The sequence below is a fragment of the Ceratotherium simum genome, chromosome 9, assembly GCF_057802395.1.
Source record: "Ceratotherium simum simum isolate JZ-2026a chromosome 9, ASM5780239v1, whole genome shotgun sequence".
NCBI lineage: Eukaryota > Metazoa > Chordata > Mammalia > Perissodactyla > Rhinocerotidae > Ceratotherium > Ceratotherium simum.
Window position 1 is genome coordinate 68,314,295 of NC_141908.1, and position 22,705 is coordinate 68,336,999.

General features: G+C 39.4%; 1 protein-coding gene across 2 annotated transcripts in view; it reads right to left on the reverse strand.

The window, feature by feature from the left end:
- Positions 1-243: 243 nt before the first annotated feature.
- STAT4 (signal transducer and activator of transcription 4) overlaps positions 244-22,705 on the reverse strand; it is a 93,934-nt gene continuing 71,472 nt past the window's right edge. The window contains exons 14-24 of one of the 2 annotated variants that reach the window (XM_004426742.2): positions 21,717-21,761; positions 11,402-11,485; positions 9,554-9,652; positions 7,007-7,142; positions 4,872-4,921; positions 4,527-4,621; positions 4,080-4,216; positions 3,556-3,747; positions 2,015-2,081; positions 1,527-1,635; positions 244-524 (exon numbers count right to left, since the gene is read on the reverse strand). In XM_004426742.2, coding sequence (XP_004426799.1) covers positions 498-524; positions 1,527-1,635; positions 2,015-2,081; positions 3,556-3,747; positions 4,080-4,216; positions 4,527-4,621; positions 4,872-4,921; positions 7,007-7,142; positions 9,554-9,652; positions 11,402-11,485; positions 21,717-21,761 — 1,041 coding nt within the window. In that variant the 3' untranslated portion in view covers positions 244-497. The remainder of the gene's footprint in view (positions 525-1,526; positions 1,636-2,014; positions 2,082-3,555; positions 3,748-4,079; positions 4,217-4,526; positions 4,622-4,871; positions 4,922-7,006; positions 7,143-9,553; positions 9,653-11,401; positions 11,486-21,716; positions 21,762-22,705) is intronic. The other variant, XM_087435509.1, reaches the window with a different exon arrangement.

Here is a 22,705-nt window from a genome sequence, read left to right on the forward strand (position 1 = left end):
CGTAGGTCCGCACCCAGGGTTCTGAACCTGCGAACCCCAGGCCACTGAAGTGGAGCATGTGAATTTAACCACTACGCCACTGGGCCAGCCCCCTTCCTGCTGGTTTTTGAATAATGTAGGTATGATTTTGTTATTCCTGATCTATTCTGAAATCTTAACACTTAAACCTTCCAGAGCCAAATTGTAAGTAACACGTGAGAAACAAAATCAGAAATGAAACAAATACATACAAACGAGTCTTTTGTTAATAGTATATTAACACTGGTTTCTTAAAGTGTCTTATCTTGCAAGTTTATCTGAAGCTTTGGTTTTAACATTTCAGTCACAACACTCCCAATTGGGGGTGTCATGCCAGTGAGAGGAGAGCTTCAGACTTCAACCATTTCCTGGAAACCGGTATATACAAAGCTGAAGAAATAAAATGTGATTGTTGACAAAGATCAGTCCTTAAATTTTTTCATTTGCTTCCTTTTTTTGAGTGTCAAGAGTTTATCCCATTATTCAGCAGAATATGGAGACTTCATCTAAAAATGAAAAATGAAAATGACCTTTGAGGAAACTATTGTTTTGCAAATAAATCACTATTTCTTAGGTAAACATCCTCTTGTCTACTAAATACTCCATAATCTTTCCACTAGTTAAGTATTCACAAAAGTAATTGGGATTGATCAGTCTAAAATAAAAGGCACCTTTTAAGTAGATGAAAACTGTTTTAAGAAGGCTTATTCATCCCACCAAAAATGTAATGAGGAAATGGGTGCAAAATGTAGCAAAAGTTCTCCTATAACGAAATGATTTAAGGACAACTAACATTGGAATAAGCTGTCAAAGAGGAGTATGGATATTCCATCCCTGGAAATCTTCGAGAGAAGGACTGAAAACCACTTGATTTTAGCCAAATAGAAATCTCTTGGGGCTCGGGGTCCCTCCAAGATACTAGTATTCTGACATATGTTTATCCTCATGTAAATTAGGGGTTTGAACCACTTAATGGTATTGAGGAATAATAACAGGATGCATCCTAAATCACGTTATTGCATTTAAAATTATAACTCAATTCCCTGAAGAGTATTATTATTGTTATTCATATACCACTTGAAGAGGCTTCAGGGATAATGCAAGTAACAATTAATCAAGAAAAACTGGAATTTGTAGTGCTTGAACTGCTAAAATAAATATTAAACTAAGCTTATAAATATTGACCAATACGTGTTGTCTGCTAAAGTGGGGAGAGTGGTGGGGCCAATGGTGGAAGTAGGGACAGAGAGTGTTGAGTGGGGTACAGGAATATTTTGCCCTTGGGTGGCTTTCGATGGAAAGAACTTAAAGCAGTTCAAGTAAGCGAAGGTGTCTGTTTTCAATGCCCCTAGTATCAGCATCACACAGGACCATACAGATACCCCTTGTGTTCTGTTCATGAATTTGTTCCAACAAATGTGTTTTCTCACTGCCCGGGCAGAATCACACACCACCTTGGCTTCCTTAGAAACGCCCTTGACCAGCAGTGGAGAAGAACGGGAACATACCGCAGTTTCGATCGTCGTGGGGCTCAGGTTTTCTCTCAGCACTGCATATACGCTTGGAGACATGGGAAGAAGGTCTGATGGAGACTGTGGCTCAGTTGAATCACTTCGGCTTAAAGAAATAACAAGGTAAGTATTGAAAAAGATTAAAAATTAATAGTTCATGGTGACTTACTGTGTCAGGAACTCATTTCTAGGGCTTCATCTGTTTGTGACACTGAGATGCCTAATTTATCATTTGCCATCAGAGCGTTCAGCCTACTCTGGAATATATGGCATATGAAAGGGCCACTTTATTATTCCAGTCATGACAGACTGGGGTGCGTCCTGAAGACTAGCTTTATATATTAAAGGAAATGGGGCATTGAGCATTAAAATGCTTTATTCTCAGTTATATATACTCTGCAATACCCTTAAGTTTTCTATAGGAGAGCTTTTTTTTTTTGATAAATTCAATAATAAATATTTTACACGTGACTAAGATTACTTACATTGTTGAGACGGGGATAAAAACAGAAGGAACATAACCTTTGTCTCCTCTTTCTGTTGGTCTTGAAACTAGAAAAGAAAGGCACGATGTTGGGGAAAAATGTTATCCATATTACTGACAAAATTAGAAAAAAGTTTAGAAAAATATAAGTAATGCTAAAAAGAAGAGAGAAAATACAATTGTTTAGTGATTCACAAAAATTTTTAGTTGAATAGATGAAACAGTATTTTAGATGAGCATAAAATATGCAAGAAGAGAAAAATAAATCTCTTGGTAGGCCTAATCTGACTTTACATATTAATGTCTGTAAAATGCATGAGAAAAATTGGGAATCAACTATATTACCTGCCTTCTATGTTATGTTTAAGTTTAATTATAAGGACTGATTTATTCATGTATTGGGGGATTTATAGTAAGTCAGTTCTTTTCATTAAAACTAACACCAATGATAATCTTTAATTACATATGTTTTTTAAGCACAGACATCAGTGTTACTAAAAGTACTACTGTACTGTAGTATCAGTAATGTGCAAACCTCACCCTGGAAACAGTCCCCAAATTTCTCTGGTATATGGTGTTGAACTTGTGCTTGGTCCAATTGTAATTTGGACCAAGTGTAATTTTTTAGCTTGTAATTTGTTGCATTGACATTTGTTATTTCAGTCGATCAGCTGTAGAGACACTTAAAAGCCACCTTTTTTGTTGTTGTTTTCTTTTATTTTTTTGTTTGTTTCAAAGGGGGGTGAAGTAGGTCACCTTTTTTGAGTGACAACTGTAGGACATTCCACAAGGTGGGGCTCATAGATTTAGTTGCTATAGATGAACATTTTAATGGATTGTATATACTTTCATTAAATAAATAGAATGGGGAACTTATATTACAATTATTTAGCTAATTTCATGAATGTTCTTTCATGTATTCAACAGATATTTGTTGAATGCCTATTTCGGCCAGGCATCACGTTAGGCCCTTAGGATACAACCAGGGAAGGCAGGCATGTCAAGACTTGTTATTGGTAGGCTAGGAGGTGGGGGGTGTTGTACAGACCCCTTTGTCCCCTCTCTGGCAAATGTATAATACTCTCTGAGTTGTGAGACTACAGTAAGGTAAAAAATATACAGCTTATAAACCCTGGGCTTCTTTTGCAAAAAACAGACTTGCCTAACTTTTAACAGCTTTCTAATCATTACCTCCTCTTTCTTTTCCTCTCCCCCAGTTACAGAAGTGAAGTCAGAACCACTCCCATTTTAGGAAGGAGAAAACTGAAACTCTACAAGTGGCTGTGGAAGGCCTCCGTGGCCATAGTGAAGTCTGATTACAGCCACTGATTACTAACGACTCTGCTGGAGTTGAGAGCCCCAGCCGTCCCTTTTCAGGAACTGCTGACACACCACTTCATTTCTAAGGCTTTGACCTCCACATACCCCTTAGCTCTTATAACGATCAAAGTCAACATAAAAAGAGGAACTTCATTTACTTTACTCCAATATGAGGTTGTTTTCCAAAATCTTAAGAAAAAAAGCCAACAGAAAGCACCTAACCTTCGCATGGCTGGGAGCTGTAGTGTTTACCGAAGGCTTTGTCTTTGGGAATGTCAGGATATAGGTACTTCAGAGGGTTTTCAGGAATGTTTTCAGCCATAATAACCTTGTAGTCTCGAAGGATGTCAGCGAATGGCAGCGCAGACAAGCGGCCTTTATTGTAGGGTTCTACAGAGTGGAATCTCACTTCTCCTGGAGAAAGAGAAAGCAGGGGGAATATTCAGGTTCCAGCAGGCATTATCTGTGGCCATTCTTTCTGCCCACATTATTTATGTCACTGGTTCTAAAACTATGCCAGCACTTCTCTGCAGTCTGGACCATCCAGATTGCCATGTGATAGAGGATGCCCACACGGGCTGTGAGAAACTCATGGTAACTTCTTCTGGGACAACTGTAACAACTAAGGTTCAAACCCACTGAATGCATGAGAAACAGAACCACACGCTATACACTTCTGAACACTGAAATACCAATAACCAAACTCAATACTAGTTTTACATGAACAAACAAGAGTGAGCATGTACCATTTTCAGAATGGTCCACCCAGGTGAAAGTTATTCCTCCAAGGTGGCTTTCACTGAATCTTAACAAAAAAGTTCCAGGCATTTTATCCTTTAGCAAGAGTCGTTCCTTCTCTTTGCTAACAAAGCCCATGACATACCTAAAAATAGAACAATGCATAGTTTTATCTGATCAAAGACTGTAATTTGTTGCATTTGCATGTATTTAATTCACAAATAACAGACCTAAATTTTGTTTTGAGTATAATCAAATGTCAATGGTACCTGAAATACTCATATACAGATTAAATATCAATACTCTATGAAGAGTGTAAGAAACTGCAACTGTTTCCACCCCCCATGACATTAAACATGCTTAAAAGGAAAAGAAAAGAAAAACAAAGAAAAAATTCAACAGCATAAAAAAAAGAACCTAAAGAACTTATGTGGAAAATACAGCCTGTAACTCACCCGTCAATCCAAAGAGGAAGAATGTGTTTCTTAATCAGATCCAATATTGCTTCAAGCCATGTCCAGAAGGTAAATGATTTACCAGGTAAGTGTTCCTGTTGGAGTAAACAAACATTTCAGGACGATGATGATTTCAATAGCAATGTTGATATAATAATTCAGGTTCCTTTTTTCAATGAAATACCTCCTTTAAATGAGACAACACTTTTTGAGTTTCTTTTTAAAATAACCTTATCCAGGAAATCCTCAACATCCCAGATGATGATATGGAGGCTTAAAAAGAAGCACTATTACAACAAAACTAAAAAAATTATCTAAATGATGTTCCCCCTTCCCTGTTTGTACCTTGCAGAACTTGGCCCAGGTGAGATGACCATCACTGTAGCTAGATTGGACTAAAATGAAAGAAAAGAATGAGATTTTTATTAAACAATTAGACTCTTCAATTTGGTGCTCATTTTAGATTCCTCCCCTTTTTTCAAGCATTTCTTAAGCACCTGTTATGGGTCTACAGTGTACTTAATGCTAGGAACAGTAAAAATTTAACATATCATAAAATTTATTATCCAGGAAAGAATTCTTTTTTTTTTGGTGAGGAATATTAGCCCTGAGCTAACATCTGTTGCCAATCCTCCTCTTTTTGCTGAGGCAGATTGGCCCTGGGCTAAAATCCATGCCCATCTTCCTCTACTTTATATGTGGGATGCCTGCCACAGCATAGCTTGATGAGCGGTGCATAGGTCCACACCCAGGATCCGAACCTGTGGATCTCGGGACACTGAAGCAGAGCTCTCGAACTTAACCACTACACCAACAGGCCGGCCCAAAGAATTCTTTTCGATGGAGGAGGCAATGAAAACTTTAGAAAGGGGGTGAGTGTCAAGGACCAGGCTGCTGTGAGTGGATAGGATATAAATTGTCAGAGGAGAAAGAAGAGGTCACTCCAGTAGCAACAATAATGTAGGACGAGGCATAGTGGACATGAACATGGCTTATACAGGAGACAGTAAGAGCAGCCTAATGTTGGTGAATAAACATTATAAAATAAATTTGTTAGATGTAGCCAGATTACCAGAATTCTTGACTATTACCATGAAAGAATGGACTAGAGATCCATTAGGCAATAAGGAGCCATTGACTGTTTTGATCCAGGGCAGTGAAAAGATACAAGAGTTTCTATCTAAATTTTTAAGGAAATTATACTGATAAGAATAATTTGATAAAGATCTGAAAGGATATAGCTGCCATCTATACTACACATTTAAAAGCTTTATTCACTCATTAACAAATATTTATTGAATGCCTACTATTGTGGTTCATGAATTAAATAAGGATCAGAAAGGATATTTACATTAAGTAAATTTGGTAATATTCCCCAAAGACCTGATTTATTTAAATACCTATTGATCAGAAGATAGTAGATACAAGTGGCAACCCAGCATCACTTGTAAGTCAGACTTAACCAAATCACACACGATTCCACTACTCTGCTCAAATGCATCTGTGGCCCCACTTTAACTAGAAACGTAAACAAATCCAATTTTAACTCTTGTTTTTTGGTGTGAATTGTGTTCACCCCAGACTTGTCAAAATGTAGATATCTTTTGTCAATTCTTTTATTTTTTTTTTTATTTTTTTTTTTTTTCTTTTAAGATTTTATTTATTTTATTTTTCCCCCCAAAGCCCCAGTGGATAGTTGTGTGTCGTAGCTGCACATCCTTCTAGTTGCTGTATGTGGGACTCGGCCTCAGGATGAACGGAGAAGCGGTGCCTCGATGCGCACCCGGGATCCGAACCCGGGCCACCAGCATCGCAGCGCGCGCACTTAACCACCAAGCCACAGGGCCGGCCCTGTCAATTCTTTTAGGAAAAGCTTACACCATAGTCACTATGTGGAGTATCAATGGCTCTATTTTGCAAACTTTAGAAATATCAGTCAAAACTGAAATTTTTCTTGATGTGAAGGATTAAGTATTGCTTGGGTGGTTTATAATTTCTCTTAAATTTCCTGGTCCTGGAATCAGCTATTTTACAGTTGGTTAATGACCCTTGTGATATTAATATGAAAGATCAAAGCACCATTAAGGTTTCACATTACATTTGGTGGAAATGGCACAAGAACACTCTGGAGCTGGAATGTGGAATGGAAAGGAAGGGGCTTTAGAACTGGACAGGCCTGGCCTGCATCTTGGCTCTGCTACGCACTAGCCATGTAGCTGTCGCAAGTCACTTAACCTCTGAACTTGAGTATCTTCATCTATAAAATGAATAGAATACTGAATTATCCTCATGATTCTGCCTTACAGAACTTTTGTGAGAAAGATAATATAGCATTTAGCTCTGTGCCCAGCAATATAGTAGGCGCTCAATAAATTGTGACAATCATTATTATTATTAATAGTAGTAATATAACCCTGGTTCTTTAAAACACTTGAGTAGCAAAAACAGGGGCAAAGTCCTCCATATCTACCAGCTCTCACCTGTAAGCTTCTCTGCCAGCATATTGAGTTGATCTGAGTTAAGGCCACGACCAACATATGATGAAAACTGCCAGCTCATCACTTCCAGGAGTTGACTCAAAGTCGCAGATGGAGGATTATTAAAGAAAACCAAGTTCTGAAATAGAGTTGTAATGATGATTATATTTATTACTCACATTGAACACACTGTAATTCAATATATAGGATTCCTGATTTAAACTCTTTAGACCAACCTAAATTAACAATACAGAATATTGTCTCAGCTCTGTTGTGTTTTTTAATTAAGACCGATTTTGTCTTTTCCTAAAGAGTTCTTTGTTCCTTGAGTCTAATATAATATACGGCTCCATCTTATCCTTAAAAGAATCATTGGGCGTCTCTTTAACTTTCCCTGGACGATGGACTATCAGTCAACTTGTACAAGTGTTTAACACTGTCCAACAAATAATTGGACAGATACTCTTTTCTGAATAATATTAATCTTAAAAAAAACTTATAACGTTATTTAATTGGTTTATCATGGGTTGGTACAAGTCATACCTTGACCAGACAAAGCATCCCAGAGCACAAAAACAGTTAAGTCCCCGGCTAAGGAAGTGATCCTACCACATGAATTCACAATTAACCTGGGACTCCTGTTTCATGGATAGTATAGTAGTCTTTTCTTATTTTTCTCTAGACAAGAGAATCTTCTGTATGATCAACCACAAACAAGATTGTTTGTACCAGAAACTGGGTCAACAATAGTGGAACAGAAGCCTTTGTCTCAGATTACTGGAAAGCAGAAGGTGTGAAAGCCAAGGAAGATGTTCAAAGAAGAGCAGGAGGGGAAGCAATGAGAATCTAGAACAGCACGGGGAGAAGGCCTTTGGCGAACATGGAGGAAGCTGGGCAGCAAGAAAAGGAGCCAATTCAAAGGATTTCGGAAGGTGGGAGTAAAAGAAGACACAGCATCCAATAAGGAGTGGGAGATAGGAAGGGGAGGAATGGAGAGAAAGAATTTCTAGAGAGACAGTTTTCCTTGAACCTGAGAATTGTGTCTGGATAAATGCCCAAAAAGCATAGAATATAATCAAGGTCTAGGAGGTTAAGTTTTGAAGCAGAATAGAATTAAGCAGAGAAGTCAGAGTTAGTTGTTATGCTGGACTCTGTAAGTAGGCTGTGCATCTACGTTTTAGGAGCTGTATAGGATCTATAGCTCCAGATTCCTCATCCAGTAGCAGAGCAGAATCTGGGATGGTTAGTGTGACAGCTTTGGTGGCTTGCTTATAGAAGAAGGATGCCAAAGAGAGCTAAGTGCACAGCACTGCGCTCTGAGGCTGGAGGAGAGAGAAGTAGCCCATCTTCCCTCGTCCATCCTGCAATGGGATGAAAAGCTCTGAACATGGCAGCTCCTAATGGGGAAGGACGTTTACTCTCAAGAGTGTTGGCTGTTCTTGGCTGTAAAGATCAGGTGACTTCTCTAGCGAGTTCTGTTCTTCTCACTGCAGGCTGAGAGGAAGTGAGGCACAGCGTGCCCCACAAAGCCTTCCTCTCTGCAGTTAATCTCTCTCAGATGCCAGGGCACCGGAGGATGAGAAGGAGTAGGGCTGAGTCATTCTCCATGCTGTTTCCTTATTAGGTATATTAAATAAAAGGGAAAGAACTTAGAGCTAACTCACTATGTCTCTGTTCTTATCGCTAGGACCTCAGGTAAAAGAATTCTTCCATTTGCTTTGAATTAAGAAGAAATATTGTTATTTACAACTGACCTATTTTCTCTAGACCTTGGTGGTTTCCAGGACAACGTTGAGGTTTTGTAAGGAGGAACAAGGGGAAGTGCTGACGCATCTTTTTTGCCACTCCCTTCCCTGGTCGTCTTTTAAGAAGAGCATCTATTCTCTGCTTGCTTTGTAACTTGAGGCCAATTTTCAATCAATGTCTCAAATAACCACCAGATGGCATTAAAACTCAATTGGAGCCTAGAATGGATTAACTCTGTAATCAAATGTATTAAATCTGTCATCAACTCAATAATCTTTTTGGATTAAATCTATAATCAACTCAAAAATTTGTACAGTCAGAATGTAGTTAGGCAAGATTGATGAATATTCTAGTCACTTATTTGGAAACCAATTCTCTCCCTTTGTAGAAGAGCCTGTGTGGAGTTGTGGCCAGAGTAGTTGAGGAGGTAAACACAGCAGTCAGACATCAAATTCTGGAGCAAGGAGTCTCCCCACAGCCCAGTTAACAAAGCCACAGGATGGCCCTGGAACTCTCTGTGATGCACACAGTTGGGAGCTGACCAGACCCTCAGAAGTAACAAATAGCTGTCTGTCACTTTTGCTCAGCCAGAACTCTCTCAGGGTCCAAGTACGTGAAAACATATTACTTTAAATATGACACGAGAGAGGAATCATATAGCTAAATATATTGGAGTTCTGGAATAAAACAACCCACAAAGACATGCCATAATTTAGAAATATATATATCTTTTGATGCAGATGGGTTTTGTTGACAAGAAAACAAATAGAATTAAAGGAGGAGAAATAGGAATGGATGGTCTACCTGGGAATCGTTGGTTGACACATTGTACCAAATGATGGATGCCCAAGCATTAGGTAACTGGCTGACATTGGAAATCATCACCACGGGTAACGAGCTGGTCTGGTTTAAACAAACAAAAAAAGCGTAGTTATTACAGATAGTCGCAGCTTACATTGATTTTACACTTGACCCTCTCCCCTAAAGGGCCATCTCAAGCCAACCCTGCTCCTCCAATCCTGGTATCTACATTGCCCTTGTCACTAAAATAACTTGCGAAGGCACTGGAACTTTCTGAGCATATATGAGTCAAGGTACAAGGAGGAAAGAAGCTATAAAAACAGGAATCCTTTCAGAGTGCTCAGTCAGTCGGTCAGCTTCTCCAATATCTTCCCTGACACTGTGTAAATATTTATACTTTCTTATATCACTAAATTCCCTAAAATGCAACTAATTAGAACTGGTATTGATTTAGCAACTGTCCTCCTAGAAAGTTACATTAAAGAATCTAATTTTAAATTTATCTCTGGAATGGATCAATATATTCAAATTATGATCTAACCTCTAACTAATGTCAGTACCAGACATGGGAGTTTTAATTGTAGAAGATGGAGAGTAAGCAATTTTGGAATTCAAAGCATTATAGGAGATAGAGCCGCCTGGCCTTTGTAGAACTCAACTTGGTACTATTGGTAATGCAGTTTCAACCTGATGGAATAAACAGGCTGTCGCAGGACAGTCTGGGGACAACTTACGTTAATCTCTTCCCAATAACAGAGGTTAGATTGCTGGAGACAGGGAAATCCCCAGTTGAGGCACTCAATAGCTCATGGAAACAGAAGTTTAGGGAAAAGAGATGAGGAAGGAATCTACGGAAGCTTTTGTGAACATGTTTGCATTCATTCAGATAGAAGAGCAGGGGCCGGCCTGGTGGTGTAGTGGTTAAGTTCACACGCTCCGCTTTGGCGGCCTGGGGTTCACTGGTTCGGAACGCTGAGGCAGCTTCCCATGTAGAAGAGCTACAATTCTACAACTATGATACACAACCGTGTACTGGGGCTTTGGGGAGAAAAAAGAAAAAAAAAGAGGAAGATTGGCAACAGATGTTAGAGCAGGGCCAATCTTCCTCAAAAAAAAAAAAAGGGCAAAGGCAGAACTCTAAAACAATGCATCGCACAAATAGGACCATATTCAGGGTGTGTGAAATTGTGTTTGTTCATTCGTGCACACTCATTCATTCATTTATTCAACAATGTTGAGCATCCACTATGTGCCGGGCATTGTGCTGGGCACTGGTAAGGGAGGGACAAATGAGGCCTGATGTCCTGCCTTCAAGGAGCTTATAGTCAATCATGCTCAATTTAATCCCCAAAGTGTCTTTATTCCTTCTTTGAGTTCAATGGTGACTGTTATGACAAGCAAAGCAATGTACTGTTAATGTTCCCATCATTTGTCTTTGCACTTACATTAGAAAAACCTTCCTTCTGAGAGATTTTTATGTACAAGTTAAATTTTTGAAAATGTATCATTACATGATATGGTTCAAGGATATTCTTTTTCTTTAGGCTTTCCACTGAGTATCCTTGACTCAAGAAATCCCAGAAAACAAACAGACAAATACACAACCTGGGCAACAAATTATTCAATATATATTGAGTTCATAATGCCCATCAGACTTTATCATTTATATTTAACCAGAATAGTATATGTTGACTAATTAGTGAATATTTGACAGATTGATTTTCTAAATTAAAACAAAAATAATGAATAAGGAATGTACTAAAACCTAGAAAAGACAGCTTTCATCTACAAATGCTGACCAATTCTTGAAAATATCATTAATAAATAGCAGATATTCCTTGAAACACCTACCTCCAAATCTATGGTCAGGCCATAGAGGCAGATCTGTGTCTCAAAGGTTATGGAATGAAGCTCTTCAGTCACCATGTGACAGCCCTAAGGGAAAAAGAAATAAATTGTTATCATACAAATACATATTTGCTATCTATTAATAGGCCTGCTTCTATAAAAATTGATAAAATCTTAAAGTAAATGCCCCTAAACATTCCCTATTATGGAACATTCCGTCTTATTATTTTAAAAGTTATTTAGAGTATATACAGAGTCTGAGAAATCTCCATTTCCACAAACAGAATGATTTTAAGCCTCCAAAACATTATAATGTCTGGGTTTTAAAATTCCAGCATATTTTCATCAGTTGAAATTCAATGAATATCATTTTTTATTTTTAATTTTTGGAAATTAGTCCTTTTGACTTACTAACTATTAATAAAAGCAAACTATATGTGTATAGATATTACAGAAACAAGTCAGTATCATAATGAATTTGTTTAAAAAGAAAGCAAGATTTCCTTCTGGTTAAACACGGTAGGTGGAAAACATGGATTTTCCTCTCTTCCCTCCAGGAACATCAATAAAATAACAGCTGGAGTTTTATTTGCTTTCCAATAAAATAAAACTGTAATCTAGATCCCCAAGTGAGAGGTAAGCGAGGGTGAAGTGAGGGTGGCAATAAGGGCAGTGTGTCTCAGGACCAGGAATTGGAAGCATTGAGCCCACGGATGCTGGAGAGTGAAGAGAGCTGAAGAGGAGGAGCAGATATGAGGACCCAGGCTGTGCAATGAGGTCCCCCCTCCTTCCTGGCAGGGGACAGGTTTACTCTCTAGAGTGGATGAACCAGAAGAACTAGGCAGGCTCTCTGCATTTTGGATACAAGGCCAAGCTGAGGGCGGGGGTGAGGTTCTGTGCTGAAGAAAGATCCTGTAACGGTCTATGGGGAAGCTCGTGCCCCTTTCTCTGTTTGACGTCTCCAGGAAAGAAATCTGTGAAGTGGACAAGACCAAGGGAGACAACTTACAGATACTGCCTTTGAGGGGTCCCCCAAGGAGACAGCCAGGTCCTAATAATCACCCTTCAGTCTACAATTCCCACCATGCACACACAACTTCCAGTTTTTTAGTGCCCTTCTCTTAAACATAAACAGCAAGCTAATGATTGACAAGCAAACATTTGACAAAGCCTCTCACACGAAACACAGATACAAAAATCAACAACAATTAACTCAGAAAAAATGTGTGCGTAGGGGGAAAATAGATGAAATAAGATAGGCAAAATGTTAATCATTGTTGAAGTTGGGTGATGTATGAATGAAGGTTCATTGTATTTCTCTCTCTACTTTTGTACATACTTGTGTATATATATTTTGTTCATTAAAAAGTTCTGAGGGGCTGGCCTGGTGGCGCAAGTGGTTAAGTGCATGTGCTCCACTGCGGCGGCCCGGGGTTCGCCGGTTCGGATCCTGGGCACGCACCAACACACTGCTTGACAAGCCATGCTGTGGCGGTGTCCCATATAAAGTGAAGGAAGATGGGCATGGATGTTAGCCCAGGGCCAGTCTTCCTCAGCAAAAAAAAAAAGAGGAGGATTGGCAGATGTTAGCACAGGGCTGATCTTCCTCAAAAAAAAAAAGTTCTTAATGATATTTAAAACACTGTATTAATATTTTTACAGATGTAACAAATATATTATATCAATGAAACAAGAATAGGATGCTATCAAAAGGAATATTCAGAGAACAGTAATGAACAATTAAAAATATAATAAAAGAAATATACAAGTCAGTAGGAGGAGTGGAAATAGGGTGGAAGAAATGTCTCAGAAAGTAAAACAAAAAAACAAAGAAATAAAAAATAGGATAGAGAAGATAACAAGTAAAGAATTAATACGCAAACTCCAACAACAAACCGGTGGAACTTCCTGAAAGAGAACGGAGCAAATGGAGTAGAGGAAATATCAGCACAATCCCATGGTAACTCTCGTATACTGCTGATGAAAGTTTGTACAATCACTTTGGAGAATAATTTCTCAATATCTAGTAAACTAGAAGATGCACATAGCCCATACACATAAATTCATGTCATATATAGATAGGCCAAAGAATTTCTTGCGCTCATGTAAAAAGAGACATCTAGAAAAATTTTAATAGGAGAGGAATGTTTGTAGCAGCATTGTTTATAATGCTAAAGTTATTCAGCCATAGAATAGCTAAATATATTGGGTATATTTATAGGGTAAAAAAACCTATAGCAGTTGAAATGAATAAGCAGTTGAATGATCTAGAGCTACATGAATTACAGTGAATTTTCTGGAAACTACTGGAGGGGGTCTCTCTAATAAAAAAGAGAAAGTAAACCAAGAAAGAGGAAGACATGAACCCAGCCAGGAGACAGGGGAGGGACTCCCTGGGATGAAGGCAAAAGAAAGTTTCAAAAAAAACTCCAAAACAAAGAACAATTGTGGGCAACCAGCTCATACTGGAGCAAGAGATGGAGGGTTCCTGGAGGGATGTTGCTGAGAAAAAAGAAAAAGAAATTCAGATTTACATGTTTACTCATATTACAAGGAGTTTTCTAGTTCTGGAGGGAAGTTTGAGGCTATATTAGTGACAGATACATAAAATAAATTGATCAAATAAAAAAAAACGAGGCAACTAATAAATCTAGGGAAAATTAAAAGTAATAGAAGAATGGAAATACAATCATACTATGCTATATGGCTCAGCTGTTAACAATTTTTACATAATCATAGTATAATATAAATACTGAATATATTGACTAAAGCAAAATATGTTATATATATATGATATTGTGAAGATGGGGGAAATTTATATATATGGAGAGCTGGTGTAAGAGAGCCATAGCTTAATTCTTTTATAGAAAGAATTCAGGAGTTAAATGTATAAAATTTAAAAAAAATCAATTTTAAAAAATATCAGTATTAGCACGATGTTGACAGCTCAAAAAATGATCACCTCTGGGGAGTGGGTTTGGAGTGGAAAGGAGGGGGATGGAAATTGCTGTTTTTCTCTGATGAAATCTTATAGCACCTTGCTATGTGCCCAGGACCAGCAGCATTGTCGCTATGTAAAAGCTTGTTAGAAAAAAGGGATCTCTGGAACCACCCCAGGCCTGCTGAATCAGATTCTGCATTTTAACAAGAACCCCGGGTGGAATTTGTGAGGCAATTATTCTCAATGTGTTGTATGCACATTGTGTTTAGTGTCAAAATGATGTGGAAAATTTGGAGATTGTATAGAAAGCTTAAGCAATTTTAAAAATAAGCCCTGTGGGGAACATGCGAACAGAAGTGGAATTATCTAGACTAGAAAAGTCAGGGTGGGCTTGGAGGTGGCAGAGTTGGCGCTGGGAGAAAGGGAGATCTAATACTGAATATGCGTTAATAACTCGGATTCCATTTGTATTAAATTTGAAATAATAAAAATAGTTCTAATATGATGATATAAGTAACAATTACATGAGGAAGAATTTATTGATATTGAAGAATGTTAGACTTAGAATTTGTTACTGAGAAGGAAGTAGAGAATTGAAATCTGCTCTCTCTCCCTTGGGCTAGATCTGTAGTACTTTACATTGTCTTTGGGTAGTGAGATTCACTGCAGTGGGATTGCTTCTTACTGGGTTAGTAGAAAGTTATGTTAACGAAAATTCCCTTCCATCACCCCTAAAATTACTTCCAGTACATCCAACACACCAAATGGCCAGTCATCCCCTGTCCCCACCATGTTGAAATAAATAAATAAATTGCTGTTTCTTTAGCTGAGCATGAGATGAAGTAGTTGGCTTGTGTTTATGCACCAAGTTGAACAAAAAACACATTTTTAAAACAATAGATCTCACTGCCCTATGGGGTGCTTACACTATGCAAAGCACTGAGACAAACGAAGAATCCACAATTTCATGTTCACTAGCGGGTGCCTTTCACATTCTCACTGAATTCAGTGGTGGACAGGATGCTACAAGCCTGTGCAGAACATCTGAGAGGCCCGGGGCAAGCGCACAGATGGAGACCCATATGCCATATGTCTAGATATGTAACCATTATAAATCAAGTTAACAAACTGTTAAAATATGGTCTAGCCTCCTGCCTTGACATCTAAGCTTTCCCATGACCTAACTGGCTAGGTTTTAAGTCCTCAAAGTCCCACTGGAATGTGGTGACTTGGGGAGAGCATGGCCATCCTGGACCACTGCCCACCTCTCTTCCACCTCTGTGAGGGGCCTCAAACGACTAGTGTGGCCCCTAGGCCTCTGCTCGTGCCTAGAAATGTTTGCATTGATGGTGCCATCTGTGCTTCGGAGAGTAGACCTGGAGAAGAGGTCTGCACAGGCCCTGGAAGTGGGCTTGAGGTCTTTTGGGCTGGGAAGTCTGTGGTTCTGGACTCTGGGTGAGCACATTGCCTTGACCCCACAGACATTTTTTTGAAGGACAGCCAAAAGGAACCTTTTTGCGCATGAGGTCCCATCCCTCCCCCATTCTAGCTTCTATAGTTTAATTTATTTGGTTAAATGTACATATGCTATGATCATTCATTATGAGTAATTTCCTCAGATCTTCGAGTTATGGCACCTGTGTTTACCATCCGAAGTATGAGAAACCAGGACTCCACAGACAGAGCAATGACACTCAGGGTTGTCCATTAACTTTGGAAAAAGACTTCATGCTTCAGATATTACTTTACTGAACAGGAAGGTAGATGCTCTGAGATTTGCTCAGTGATTCAAGCTAACTTCTAATGTTTACTTAAAATGCCTGACACAACTGTGAGACACATTTAAAACGAAACCCAGCAAGGAAGCTGGTATACAATACGTATGACTGGAGAAAAGCAGCTTGGACAAAAGGAAGCATCATTAATTTTCAGAGCTTGCGTGGCATCAATCATAGTCTTTATTACTTTATCAGGGTAGTCCAAGCCAGGGACACTATTCAATTTCACATTCTCAGGGTCCATTCCTTACAGACTGGGAAAATACCACAAATAATATGCACCATTAACGTCTGTATTAAAAGCTGTTCTAATCATCTGAGATGATTATGGGTTTAAAATATCCATATTTATGATATTTATATTATATGGCGTTGAATATTATAACTGTATTGACTGTATTATACTGCTAAAGAAAAGTACCCATTGGATAAACTGCTGAGAAACCAGAAAACTGACTGAACAACTTGACCAGGGCACCAAGTGAAAAAAAAAGACACCACTTAATGAAAGGTGGGTATAAATGTCACTATATTCTTTTTTGTTTCCTCTGCTCAGGGCCTAATAGTACACCCTGGAAACCTAGAATCTGTTAATAAGTGGTTATGGCTTTTGACTTGAAAGAAAACCTCCGCTAAGAAAATATGACTGGGATAAGGATGATTTTCATCTAAATCTCTTGCACGTCTCTTCACAAGCCATAATCTATGATAATGTTGCACATGGAAAGCTATGTGGAATAGAAAACAATTACAATAACCCATTCACTTAATGAATATTTATTGAGTACCTATCACATGCCAGACACTGGGTTAGATGCCGGGAGACAAGGATAAGAGGAAATAACAGTACAATCACGTGTGAGAAGGGCCGGCCCCGTGGCTTAGCGGTTAAGTGCGCGCGCTCCGCTGCTGGCAGCCCGGGTTCGGATCCCGGGCGCGCATCAACGCACTGCTTCTCCGGCCATGCTGAGGCCGCGTCCCACATACAGCAACTGGAAGGATGTGCAACTATGACATACAACTATCTACTGGGGCTTTAGGGGAAAAAAAATAAATAAATAAAAATCTTAAAAAAAAAAAAATCACATGTGAGAAGACCTCAATCATGGCATCAGAAGAAATGAATGTAAAATGACGACAATCCTCAGCCTGTAGAATAAAGGGACTGTACGGAGAATGTTGCATAAAAAGTCTACGTTTTTAGTGTTATTCTTGCACCAATGTCTGTCTTTGAAAAGTGTTGCAACTACTTAAAATAGTTCAGAAGGAAATCAACTTCCTGCGAAAGCGCCTGGGCTGGTTGGCGTGTGAGTAGTGTATCTGTGTTTAGAACACTGAACCTTGAAAGAACATCTGTTTGGCTATTTTGTTAAATGAAACTCAAGCGACCCAGGCTTTACTAACAGCTTCTTTATGCTTCATGACTTTCCACCACATAAACAAAATTACCTAACACCTCAGTCTGTGGCTAAAACTGTCATTTATCAGTTAAAGCCTACCGACAGAGCAAACTCGAAAGACTGCAATTCCAGCTTCCCTGTTTAAACAGTTTCCACATTTCAACAATCACTCTCTAGCCGGCTCCCTGCCAGATAAGGACCTCCGGCAAATGTTGCTTCCTGGGAATGTTTATTTTACAGGGACAGACTGATGCCTTCAAAGTTTGGCCACTTGCTAGCTGATGGAATCATTTCTTCATGGTGACTCTTCCAAGGAAAGAACAAAGGTGGGAGAAAGAGGCAGTAATTGCTAACCTTGATTTTGTGACAAGGTTACAATGCCTACAGATTCCTCAAAGGGTGTAGTAAAAGTCCCAAATGAATTCTTAAAATTAAATTAATTAAAAAAAAGGCAAGACCCTACCCTATGTTGCACTTTTGCAGATTATGGAATCTTAGTCAAAGGAGCCTCAGAGATTGTCTAGTCCAATGGTTTTCAAATGTTTTTTAACCTTGGAACATATTCTTGAAATGAAATTTCCCACCTCGGTTCCAATCTGGAAAATACATAAAATAGAGCTGTCTTGACTGAAACGGGGTGGGAGACCCAGAGCTCCACCAACCCCTAATCCAAAGATGGCTCTGAAGTCACCTCTTATGTCTTTCTGGGTCTTCAGGGAACAGCATGGGTCTAGTGCAGCTTCCTCCCTTCACCAAATCCTACATCCAGGAGCCCCTGCACATCCTGACAGGTCACCTCTTCTTAGATAATCTCAGAGTCAAACAGCCACAAGGGGCTGCAATTCTAAGGAGGTTTGGAATAGTGACCGTAGGGAAACTATCCTTCATGACATCTTGGTATGTTCTCGAACATTTAATAAGTATCCAATCCAAGCTCTCACAACCACAAAAGCAGAACGGAGGGACCCAAAGTTGTGTGTGTGTGTGTGTGTGTGTGTGTGTGTGTGATAGGGATGGGGGCCATTGAGGTGGTGCTAGGAACTCCAGACCTGATGCCATAAAAGGCGTATGCGCACATGGTGCTCTGAGGTTTCAGGGACCTGGAGCCAGAAGAGGGGCGTGCTCAGGGGCCCTTGAAAGGGAACGTCTTCAGCCGAGCACTTTGGCGGGTGGGCAGAGAAGGACAAGGATCAGCAGTTTGTCCTAGTCAGGTACCACCTTTAGAGCCATTTCCCCACCTGTGTAAACACCTGCTCTTTCAGAGGAGGCATCCTGGAGGGCCGATCAGGAAGCGCCGTAGCAGACATCTGGCCGGCACACCGCAGTTGACTCGCACACACGCCGTCTATGGCATTTGGTCCACCCAACAACCCTAGGAAGCGCAGGCTAACATGACCCCCGTTTTATAGCGAGGGAAATGGGAGTCAGTGAGGTGAAGTGGCTTGTGCAAGGTCAGCTGCCTGAAAGAGGTGCTATTGCCACTACCCAGCGGCGCAGGCAGGAGCTACGAGAAGCATTGCTTTAAATTCCTTCCAAACTTCACGAGGAGTCTGGTGTGAGGTAGCCGCGTGGATTTCCGAGCGATGGGTAAAGTGAGGACGGTAACAGCAGCGGCTGGAGCCGAGAGGAAACCACGAGGTGTTCCCGCAGACCCGCAAAGATCTCCCTCGTGGGAATCCCCGCAAATGCAGAGGCAGGACGAGACAAAGGGGCGGAGGGGGTCAAAGAGGAGTGCCAACCAGCGCAGCTCCTCCCGGGAAGGTTTTGTGATCCCAGGCGCAGCATGACACAGTGATCAAGAGCACGGACATGGGAGCCAGACCCCCACGGTTTGAATCTTGGCCCAACCACTCTGTGCCTCAGTTTCCCTAACTGAAACAAGTATGACACTAATAGAGTCTACTTCTTAGCATTGTCCCAGGAGTTACAGAAATCAATGTCAGTGAAGCTCTTAGTGCCCAGTATGTAGTAAATGCCACACAAGGATTTGTTACGTAAATTCTTATCAGGCTATGATCTCCTGCTACAGAGGCTCACAGATTAGCAGCAGCAACTTTTTGAAATTTGAAAATGGAGTTTTGATATCCTAGCTTCCTGTTTTCCTGAAACTTTGGTTACTACAATCCCTGGCCCCATGACTTTATGAACCCCACCTCATCGCCAGATCCTCCCCAGCTCTTCCCTGACTTTCCTTTGGTCACTCCTACTGCCTGGCCACGCCCCTGATTCTTTGGCTCATCTTCCTGAGCCCACTTCACATATTTTGTAACTTTTCAATTGTTCCTGTAGCGCATAAAACAATGTCCAAGTCTCTGGTTTGTTTTAAATGTACCTACAATCATATTAAAATTCTACCAATAGGGGGAGCTCAAAGAACAGCTTAAAATAAAATTATCCTGATTTAGCAAACTTGAAAAAAAAGGAAGAAATAAAAATCATTCTGATATGATTTTGTTATTAACAAACAAGAGGAAATTAATTCAAAGTAATATAAGTAGACAGTGTTAAATAAGACACTGGTTGGGTTTTTTTTACAGCAGAAGATGATTTACTTAGATTTCCATCTCTAGGGATATCCAAGTAAAGATTTTGATTTTACATTCATAGAGAGGACAATGTACTGAAGGGTTAAGCTATTTACATTTATTCCCATTCGATTTGTTTTACTTAAGAAAAGTTCAGAAGAATTGTGCTTAGTCTATTCAGACTTAGTAAATACTATTCAGGGATTCACGCTGAATGAAATGCTGTTTGCAACTCTGGCCAAAATTCCAGTGAGATGTGTGAAATGGACTTTTGTTTATAATGTGCTAATGTTTCAATTAGTAAGTCTGGAAAATTTTTATGGACTTCTACAAGATGGGAGAATATCTCCCACTTATTTGGTTTCTAGAATATTCTTAAACTCAAAAGCTCTGCTCACGGGATATCTTGGGTTGCAGAGACCTGTTTGCAGCTCTACCTTAAGCCAAGTTCTACCCCGAGAGGAAGGCATAGGTCATCTTTGGTGGGGCTGTGGTATTTGGCAAATGATCTTTCAGACACAGTTAAAGGAATGAAGAATTCTTGAGAGGGAAAATGTAGAGCATTAAACCTGCCGTGATGGATCTTGGTGGTTTTGTGGGGTAGGCTAGATCGATTGAAGCTGAATGCTGGATTTATAAAGTGCTTTTTTCTTCCAAATAACTCAAAGAGCTTTCTTCTAGGAGCTATGACTACAAAGCCAGGAGACTGGATCCATACCACCCACACCAGAAATAAGCCTCACTGCTTTATAACTGCCTCACGTAGGTAGTTTACACACCCAGCATCTCTGAGCAGAGAGCCCTGGGCGTTACTCCCCTGGTCTCTTAGAGGAAAACAATGCAAGATTTCTCTGTCAGATCATTTGTGAAGGACCACATTTTCAGTCACTGTAGAGCGTGGACTCAAACCTAGGTTTTCTGATTCCAAACATGCAGAGCATAGACATATGCCGTAGTATCTAGGCCAACTAAATAGGTGATCTCCAAGGTCACTTCCAACCCAGGATCTGACCACCCTATCATTTATTGACTCAAATTCGAACACTCGAACTGTATCAGTCTGTTCTTTTAATCAGTTCATCCAGTGAAATGCAAACCTTAGATATAAGAGCAAGGTAATTGATATCATAAAATAAAAGGACTGGTTTTTACCTGTGATTTTCACATAATGTGTCACGATGTTTGAGACTTACCAATATCTGTGGAAAATGAGTGATTTTAAGATATTTTATAATGGAGGACTGACTACAGAAATTATGGTACGATGCAACCACTTTAAATCATGTTCTCCAAGAGTTTAAGGTTATGGAAAGCTGTTTGCCTTATATTGCTACGTGAAAAAAAAAAGCAGGTTATGAAACAATATGTGTGTGTGTGTGTATATATATATATGTATATATTTTAAAGTAATATATACATAGATAAAAGTCTAGAATGATGTGTACCAAATGTTAACAGTCATTTTCTTAGGAGGTGTTATATGCAATTTCCATTTTCTTCTTTTTAAAACAAAATTTCTCATACTGTCTGCAATTATCAAGCTTTACATTTGTTATCAGAGAAACATGAATTTGACTTTGTATAAAAATATAAAGGGCAGTTTAAGAGCTTTGTGAAACTAAGACGTTATGGGAGTATTTCCTGACAATTTCTCTTGGAGAAAACGTTTCCTACCTCATTTCCTTTGCTTCCAGCACTGGACTTCATTTCCTTGGGTTGCTTTGTAAAAGAAAACAACAGTGTTTAGAGGGAGAAGGATTGTCATCTAAATATCAGGTTCGTTGAACCTAGTGTAGTGATTTTCTTGGTCACAATTTTGACTTCTAGAACAGATGTCTTCTAACTCACTGAAACCTGACAAGCTGCCCAGATTCAACAGAAAGGCGCTTCCAGATTCCCCTCATGGGATGCTGCTCCCGAAACTCTCACTGAGATAAGTGAGCACTTGGGCATACCATTAAGACTGCATTTTCCAGTCAACATTTTACAAAGAGGAAAATCATGCTGGGATGTTTTAGAATCTATTCCGCACTCCTTCGTACCTGAAAAATATCATCTGAGCTAAGCTATGATGAGTCTCAATGCCTCCGAAACCAAGGCTAGCACAGAGGACTGGGGAAATAAGGGATGGGGCAGCGTTCCACATGGCACAATGAGCCTCTAAATGACGTTGGAGTAGAAAGAGACTTACTGCCACGAAAATGTTCATGAAATCGATTACTTAATGGGAAAAAAAGGTGGGAAACAGATTAGTGTATACAATCTGATCCCGCTTAAAAAAAGTGTATATATACTAGAAAAAAGAGTGACAACATAAAAATAAGAATGTTAATAGTGTTACCTCAAAGTGGTGAGATTATAGGTACTTTTAAAATTTTGCTTCTCTGATTTTCTATATCCACTTTTATATTAAAAAGTAATTAAAGTTATTATGCAAAAGATAATATATGTAACAGTGTTTTGCAACAGGAATAGCCCTGTAAAAACGAAGGCTTTGTTATTTCATATACTATGCCTGCTGGAATAAGGACCTAACCACTTTCGGTATGTTCCTTGTCCTTCCTTTTCTACATGACTTTTTTGGGAGATAGACATCTCTAAGTTAAGGGCCTCTTACTGCTTTACTTATTTACCAAACATTGCCCATTATTGAAAGTTCCTTG